This window comes from Chelonoidis abingdonii, chromosome 2 (genome assembly GCF_003597395.2).
Source record: "Chelonoidis abingdonii isolate Lonesome George chromosome 2, CheloAbing_2.0, whole genome shotgun sequence".
Taxonomy (NCBI): Eukaryota; Metazoa; Chordata; order Testudines; family Testudinidae; genus Chelonoidis; species Chelonoidis abingdonii.
The window spans coordinates 254,784,071-254,793,333 of NC_133770.1; the positions used below are offsets into that span (position 1 = coordinate 254,784,071).

Genomic DNA, 9,263 nt, shown 5'->3' on the forward strand with positions numbered 1-9,263 from the left:
AAAAGGAAATTTAGTCTGATTGTTTTCTGTCTGGTAAGAACTCACTTATCAAGAGACTCAGCTGGGAAATCCTTATGTCTTTATAGATGTAGTTGTGAAATCCTCACTTCTGTATTGTTTTGTCATTATAGTTCCTACTTTGATATGTTTATTTGCATGGTCTCTGTCTGGTTCTGTGATTGTTTGTTTCTGCTGTATAATTCATTTTAAATTTCAGTAGAATGATTGATTAGGTATAGCTGAGAATATTACTATATAAATTCGGGGCAAAGAAGAAGTACGTTGGGATTCGAAAATAAGGAAAAAGGAACTTGGATTTAAGCTTGCTGGAAGTTCACCCAATAAACATCGAATTGTTTGCACCTTTGGACTTTGGGTATTGTTGCTCTCTGTTCATGTGAGAAGGACCAGGGAAGTGGAAGAGTGAAGAAATGAGCTCTCTAACAACTTCTTTTTAATGTCTTACTATATTTTAATTGTGAAGTAACTTGAACATCTGAATAACAAGGAGAAGACAACAAAAGGAAAACACTTTAGAAATTACTAAACCATTCCAAAAATGTACATCTTCACTATATAACTGAATTCATTTCAGGAAACGTGTGCTCCCTTCCTACAAAGTGGTGCACTCCCCCTCCGGAGCATGTCACCTGAATTACCAAGACTCAAATCTATACCAAAGTATAATATCCTCTCAACAGGTATGTAACCTTGCTGCACAATAGTGATTCATGATATTCAGTTATTATTGAACTGCAACTTTATACTCTATTCGTGGCACTGCATTTGTACAGGAGTACTTACCCTACACTGAGATCTCAGCTCTACTTAAGTAGTCTTCTGTAGCTGGAATAAATCACTCTAACTCTATTACACCCCATTGGGACAACTAATTGCCCCTATATGGCCAAATCATGGGCAAGGATGAGGAGTAGCTGCTAGATCACTGAGCCATGACAGTCCGTTAATGAATACTTTCAGAGTAGAAACAAAAGAGATGGAGAAGGATTGTTTATAGTGATACAAAGTAGTTTAACCAGAAGTATGTGGTGAAACTGACATGGGAAAATTAGGCTGAGTATGAAGGATGAGTATGAATGTGATTGGATAAGACACTAGTGAGTCTCAAAACCTCTTGACGTTGACTGTACGGCCATGTACAGAATCTTCACTGGGGGGAATGTTCATTGGTGGTGGTATCTGGAGTCTCCTGTCAGACTTCAGGCTTCCATCTATAGGACAGAAGCTCTGCTGATGGCATTGGCCAGTGATCTTCATCTAGCCATGGTATGAAGATTAAATGTCAGTAATGATTCTTTTGGCCCTGTTTGCACTCTGTCACGCAGCTGACTGTGAGGTATTGTTGGCATGCCTGTGCTCTTTGTGGAGCGCATCTGAAATTTCTCAAGTGGCTCTGATCCTTTCTTGTGAAAGGTCACAGAAGATAGTTTTGAACAATTATTATTTATTATGATAGTGCCCAGAGGCACTGGTCTGGATCAGAGTCCCATTGTGTTAGGTATCAGGCAAACACAGAAGTAGGAACAGTGTCAGACCTGAAAATCTGACAATCTAAGAAGACAAGAAATTTGTAGAGGTGGCAGGGGGAGACAGTCAAACATACTTTGTAAACACTTCAAAAATAAAAATTGACTTCCATCAACTGCCCATAAATGTTGGCTGACCTATTTTAGGAAGCACAGCAGAAGCATGCTGTTAGTCGTTGGCTGCCACGGGCAAGTAATTCATACCAATGTGTTTTTAAAAAGTGTTTCAAATAAAACATTCAGCTATTTTACTGCTTTCCCCTGATTGAATAATCAATACAGATTGTGTTTTAATCTTTGTATATGATCAGTTCAACTCGAGGGTTTTCATGCACTGGCACAATATTGCAAATTTGGGTTTTTTTCTGTTTGTACAGTGCCTAGCAAAAGGGGACCCTGGTCCATAACTAGAGTTCTAGGCACTATGATAATAAAAATAATAAAATACAAATGCTGCAGGGAATGTTTGTGTTAAAACCTGTTTATTTTGGAGTTACACTCTTGTTAAAAAATGGAAACATATCTGTTGTTTGGATGTGTCTGGATATAAACTTGACATAAAGGGTCCTTTAAGTGACATACAGTTTTAGGCTTACACTGGTTAATGTGTCCATATAAATTCTATGATTTTATGGTCTATCAGGCCCTGAATTAAGGTAAACCTATTACCATGCTGCTGCATCTCTTTCACAATGTCATTTGTTCTTATACTCAGTCAGTTCTGCAGTTGAATGAATTGTCTGTCCATGAATTAAGTTAGACATAGTTAGTATTCAAACCTATATTGCCATATGAATTACATAAGAAAATTTCATATGAAATTTTTATTAAAGCATATAGGGAATCCTCATGAGAGAGAGCTAATAGAACAGATAAAAAAGCAGATTTTTCCATTGGGCTTCCAATAAAGATCACGATTAGTCTTTGAGATGCTACCATTCTACTTGAGTCTCTTTTAGGGAGGTTTAGCCCCTCCGCACTTGTTCTAAAATAAATAAAAGGCACTAAAATAAATCTGAGGAGAAGAAATAATTGACATGAAAGTTGGCAGTCAGAGCTCTGTGGAATTTTCTGCTGCTTAAGGCTTTTTAAAGTTGGAACAGACCAAACCTGGTTTTCTCAACCATGTTTTGCCCCCCCCAAAAAATAAATAATAATCCTCCAAAGCTGACAGAAAATAAGAAAAAAATGTAAAAGCGTTGTGAACCTTAGCTTCATGAAAGATCTGAATGTTGTTTGTAGAGAACAGACATGCAACTAACAATTTTTTTTTAAAGGTGCTATAAATAATTTCTAACATGTTTTTGTTTCTTTCCTGAACCCAAAAGTGATTCTTTATCTTTATTTAAGGTAAAGACAACAGTTCTGAAGGACCATGCTCTCTTGTTAGCATGGATGAAAATATCTCTCCAGCCCAGAGTGCTAAATTGTATGTGCCCTACCACAGCTACCCATCCTCATCTGGTGCAGATCGTTCAGACGCATCAAATCCTATGACACACATGCTGCAGTCATCAGCACTTATCTCAGGTACAACACAAACTGATGGAATTTTAAGTCCCACTGATATCAGAGGGAAACAATGAATGGCCAGTGAGATGCCTGCTGTTAGGTTTATTCACAATCTTGATATACGTACAACTACCAATTTGTGTGTATGTGTCTGAAGGGAAGTCTAAGCCTATTATTATTTACTAAGCACTAACAAAACAATACAAAACAAAATATGCAGGCTATACTGCTCTAAAGAATTTACACTTTAGGGTAAGGAAGATTGCACATACAGTGTGACTGAGGTGTGTATGACGGTTCTCTTTCAGTACGATACAGAATGGTACAGTTACAAACACTTACCAGGGATGGTCAAGGTATAGCTAATACTGTCTTTCTCCTGCAGACATGGGGTAGGAGAAAAAGGAAGTGTTATACTTCTATTCTGCAAATGAGGACCTGAGGCACTGAGAAGTTGTGTCTTGCCCAAGATTACACAGGAAGTCTGTGGTAGAGTTAGGGTTTGAACGCTGGTCTTGGGTCCTAGTCCAGGGTCTTAACCAATTATCATTCTTCTGTCTGTAATGTGGTAGTTTTGGTCCTAATATAGTCATGTTAATTGTAAGCAAAGCCAGCTTTGATTTTAAGAAACATACGAAAGGAATAATAAGGAAAGCCAGAAAAGGTGAAAGGAATGACATTTTTTAACAGGAAAAAAAAAAAAAGGCATCATCACAGATTGTTGTGATCCATCCTGTAGCTGTTTCAGGAGGAAGTGGGTTTGTGTGGAAGGGAGGCATTGGTGGTGGGGGTGGTTGAAAGAATCGAGTTTCTCTTTCAAAATAATGCTGGCATTTTAGGAAGAGCAGCTGTATTTGTAACTTTTACTTCCCTTAAGAAATAAAGACCCAGCATTAGAATAACTAAAGAAATATTTTAATTAACAGTTAGTACAATTAACAGATTTAATCTGGATTAATGTAGCAACATTTTGGCAGAGTATTACGAGGCTGTCATTTTAACTACAGGTATAGTTTTGGACCATTCTTTCTCAACTCAGTCTTCATTTTATAGCACTATAAATTCACTGTAACTATAACACTAGATTTCTGAATCTTGCTTCAATTTTAGGTTTTGCTGTGGAATCTATGCAACAGGATGTAGCTCACCAGTGGATCCAAATTAGGAGAGAGGACATTGTCAGCCAGATGACTGAAGCATGTCTGAACCAGTCTCTGGATGCCCTCCTATCAAGGGATTTAATCATGAAAGAAGACTATGAACTTATTAGCACCAAACCTACGAGGACATCAAAAGTCCGACAACTGCTCGATACTACTGACAGCCAAGGAGAGGAGTTTGCTAAAGTTATAATACAAAAGTTGAAAGACAATAAGCAGATGGGCCTTCAGCCTTACCCAGATTTGTCATCTGCCTCTAAGATTGCATCTTTAAATTTATCATATCAGTATAAAACCATGTAAATGTTTCCTTACAAGTAGGTTTCTGTTTCTGAAAGATTACTTTACATCTGTATTCCTTTGGTCTGTATTGCACTTATATAAGTCCGGTAAGCGAAAGAATTAGATGTAACTAAGGTTACATTGTAAAGTTAAAACTTTTGAAGAGCAACTGGAAAGATATACACTCTAATGAAGTATTTGAAAGTATTTTGTTTATACATAAAAAGAGAAAATGTTCCCTATTCTCTATTTTAAATAATCATAATTATTCCATTTATAAATATTCTTTAAGTTGTAACTGTCTTAAAATGATGGGGATGCTGCTCACTCACTGTCATGGTAGGATTGATATAAAAGGAAAAAACCCTACAACAAAACCTGTAGAGTTCTGCCAATGTTCATTGCTGTTGTAAGCTATTTTCACATTACCCTTCTGGGTAGATTTGTTCCTTCCTAAAGAACACTAAGTCTGCCATACGCCTGTATTTAGATTTTAATTTTGTCTCTCCACTCAAGTAGTTAGTAGTGGTAAATCTAATGATACAAGACCTGCACTTGCTCCCATTTCAGTCAAAGGGAGTGTGATGGGATCCACAGACCAGCATGTGATCTGGTAGAATGTTGCTGTCTTAACTCATCGCTTGTCTCCACAAGCTTGACACAGAATCACATTTGAAATGTTGAATGTTGCATTTGATTCCTCAAGCTTCTAATTCCAGTTTATTTTTAATGTCTACATAACCTGCAGTAAGCAGTGATTTTATGTGGTGTATAATGATCAAGCATATGCTGCCCAGGTGGGTTAGCAGTAACACAATAAACACACATGACCTCCTTTGACACACAAGCACTAAGAGTGCTGCAGAGCCAGTGTACTTACTTCCTGGAGGAAAAGTGTTGTGTGCTGATCTGTAGCAGTCCCCTCTGGACAGAGTAAATATCAGCACTGAAAATAGTGCTGTTCAGCACTTCTATAGCTGAGAGGGCAGCTCCAGTCAGGCCAATGGGGCTGTGAGGGTTTGGGGGTGGGGGAGAATTCTGTGCTTGCCTGAGGCTTTCAGTTTGGTGGGCAATGCCCCTTTCTTACCCCCTCTCTCCCTCAAAACTACACCCTTGGTGTTCCACCTTTCTTGTTTTGAGAGAAGGCCATTGGTGAAAGAGAAGTCTGAGAGGAGGAATCTGATTTTGTTTTAATTCTCTTTAGCACAATTAATACAGCGTAAATGGTTATAAATCCGATATATAGCTTTTTAATTTTCTTGGATGCAGCACATACACACCATCTACCTTTTACAGCAGTAAGAAGTTGAGTCCAGTTATGCTGTGCACTGAATGCCATTGGCACTAACAAGAATTTTGCAATTGAAAATCCCACCTCCCCATCCAAGAAGGTTACAGTCAGCATTAGTAGTTTACTGCCCTTGTCATAAAAGCCAAATCAATGAAGAATCCAAATTATTGATACTTGAAAATCTTGGAGGATGAGCTAGGGACTGACCCATTTCAAACTAGTTCAGGGGCTAAATTGTACATCACTGCTTGTCTATGTGTTTAAACATGGCAATGATGTTTTAGTATCTGCATTCACTTGTTTTGTGAACTGAGTCACCAGAATGTGAGGTATAATTTCCTGTAAACTTTTGCAGACTTTACTAGGTAAATTAACATTTTTGCAGTAAATTGGAATTTTGCATTTCATCCCTGTTTCTGTGCAGATATTTAAACTTTTTACCAATGTAAAAGTTCTAACGGGGGCACCAGCAACACATAATGGGACAGTGTGAAGCTCCAGTGTGTGTGCTTTTTATAGAATAGATTTGAAGATGACCTGGTGGAATATGGCCATAGTGAGCTGTGCCAGTCTTGCTAGTGATGCCAGACCTACATAATGTCCATACAATGTGCTTTTTTTAAATGCAAGACTGTTGTACCAATAAATAATTGCAAATCCTCTTTCTTTAGGCTCATCCTATACTATAAAATTGTCATAGGGCCCAGCAGCACTTCAGACGCAGAGATGAGCAGTGCCAAATATCTAGAAAAATCAGTAATTGACTGTACCAGACATGTTGATTGCAAATTTGAGAACAAAATTGAAGACAGTGCTAAATGATAGTGAGTAAATCGGAAGTGGAATGGAACAGTAAAGTGAGAAAAGAAATATTGTAACTATAGGTGTCACCTGCATGCCTGGATATTGCTCCCATTTTTCCATCCCCAACTCCTTCCCATTCATTGTGTCAGTCTTGCCCTCTGAAATGATGCAGGATGTCTTGATTTTTATAAAATACATTTCATGAATGGGCATTGCTAAATATATGGTAGAAACAGTATCTGCTTTGGGATTGGGTTCTCTTGTGGTACACTAATACAAGATTGAAATTTTCATTTTGCTAGTTTAAATTCATAACAGATGACAGTGTTCTTCAATAAGGTATACACACTGTTGTTACATATCTTGTTTCTTCATCTTTTTAGGTCTTGGTGAAGGAAATAAACTTTAGCAGGGGTAAAGGGGAAACCTAGTAAGAGTATTAGCATAGTTAGGTATAGGTTTATCCTTTCTTCCCTTCCTTTTGAAACAAAGACTGATTTTCTTCTAGACTGTTCTCACAAGGGGGGTGATACCTCCACCAGTCTCCATTTTTGTTGTTTTATCTGAATGTACCTTTTACAACACTATATAAGTGTTCACTGTGAGAATATGGATGACACATTCATGTTTGGTGGAGAGGAAAATAATTGCATTTATAACTATCCGTTTATGGCAGATTCTACTTGTATGTGTCTATGACTGTACATTCATCTGGTTCATGGGTTTTGCTGAAAGGGAGTAAATGGGGGAAGAGTCTTAAAAATCCTGCTGGGCACATTTGCTGACAAGAGAACTAATCCTGGCCCCAGTGACAGACAAGAACGTCACGCTATGGCATTTCTAGAGCCAAAGTATACTAGTGTGCCATTGGAAACTTTTTAACTTTTTTCTCCTTTTAATTCTTAACTATATATTTTAATATAAGGAAATTAATTGCACAGAGTAGCTAGGAGTCTATGATCTTGTAGTCTGAAGTACTATGTGACACATGGAGAGGATGATGATGGAGGTACGGCTTTTGTCCTACTGTGAAGTTACACTGGAGCAGCCCAACTGTACCAAACTGGGAATTAGGTATTCATTTATTGCTGCTGACCTGTTCTTTTCAAATGTCAGTTTCTTTTCAATTGAAGGTGGGTAAGTAACGGGTCATCAGAAGTGACCAATTCAAAATTTTCAGCTCTTGACTGAAAATTGAATATGCAAAGAGTTTGGGGGTATGTTGTCAGCTGTGCAGTGATGAAATAGCTGGTAATCCAGTTAACCATCCCAATAGTAATCCAAATAACCATCTTCCTGATGCTCCCCAAATCCCAGGCCTGGATCTGTGCAAATGGGAATCTGTTGTCTAGGATATAAAGGCCCTAAAAATAATTGTTTTTCAAGTGTCCCCTTAAACACCAAGACCAGCTCTTCAGGTGAGCACTTGTCTGCCTCAAGGACAACAAAGAGAACAGAGGGCTGTGGGGAAAGCTCCTAGGAGTTTGGAAAGCATCTAGCACAAGGGTGGTACTGCCACAATCTCTGCAAATAATGATAATTTTAGTTGAGGTTTGTAAAATAGATTTTTCTCATAAACCAAATCCGGAGCTGTGATGGAATTAGAGGTGCTCTGTAAAAAATGTATGAATACTGTATGTTGACCTGGTTATTGGTATGTTTGTCTGAATATATTGATTTGGTTCAATAGGGTCCTATAAGGAAGAACAAGCAGGAAGGGGGAAGAATGGCTCAGGATAAGCCATTTCTCCACAGACACTTGAGGATTGTTAAGAGACAATGCCAGGATAGGAAACAGCATGGGCAGAAAACTGTCAGGTGTAAAAAGAAACCCCTTTCAAGGTTAGGGCAGTTGTTTGGAGGAATGAGTCTGAGATAGAGGCACTCGTGAGGGGTCTGAAGAAGTCTGTCCTGTCTAGGTTACCCAAAGACTTACCATTTCTTAATGGGAAGATAGATGTGTAAACTCTGTGTGGTGTGGAAGTCCTTTTTTCTCTAAATGGTTTTTCCAACTGTGAAAATAAAGAATACTTTGGGTTGAAGAAGGCTGTTTTGTCACAGGATACCACTGGTCACAGACTCCCAAAGGGAAGAATTGCAGGTGCTGAACTCAGTTGGACCTACTAGGTAAGCATGACTGATACACAGGGTACAGTAGCCCAGGGGCTGCACAGAGAGTGGAAGGATTGTGAGCGCCAGGAGAGGTAAAGGCCCAAGGCATGATACAAAAGGGGGTGCCCTCAGAGAGGGAACAGAGGTGCAGATAGTCCCGCAACTGCGGCAGGAGCTCTTAGCTGGCATCACCTATTGCTCAGCATGTTGAAAATGAGAGAACATTAAGGCTATGCTCTTGACTGGATTTAGAATGGCTGGAGACCAGTCAAGAGATTTGTCACTCTACCTACCTCTATCATCGGGGTTTAAGATTGCCCAAAATAAAAACTAACAAGGAAGTGCAGGAGAAGAACTCTGGTACGTTTATTAGACTAACAACAGTTCTTCTTCGAGTGCTTGCTCATATCCATTCCAGTAGGTGTACGTGCCGCGCGTGCACGTTCGTCGGAGAACTTTTACCCTAGCAACTCCAGTGGGCCGGCAGGTCGCCCCCTAGAGTGGCACCGCCATGGCGGGTGATATATACCCCTGCCAGCCCGCCTGCTCCTCAGT

The 9,263-nt window shown here is 39.0% G+C and overlaps 1 protein-coding gene across 2 annotated transcripts in view; it reads left to right on the plus strand.

Annotated features, from left to right (window-relative positions):
* The window catches only part of RIPK2 (receptor interacting serine/threonine kinase 2), a 42,109-nt gene extending 33,468 nt beyond the window's left edge, over positions 1 to 8,641 (plus strand). For both annotated transcript variants that reach the window (XM_032788268.2, XM_032788269.2), the window contains exons 9-11: positions 596 to 701; positions 2,898 to 3,077; positions 4,170 to 8,641. In XM_032788268.2, coding sequence (XP_032644159.1) covers positions 596 to 701; positions 2,898 to 3,077; positions 4,170 to 4,522 — 639 coding nt within the window. In that variant the 3' untranslated portion in view covers positions 4,523 to 8,641. The remainder of the gene's footprint in view (positions 1 to 595; positions 702 to 2,897; positions 3,078 to 4,169) is intronic.
* Positions 8,642 to 9,263: the final 622 nt, after the last annotated feature.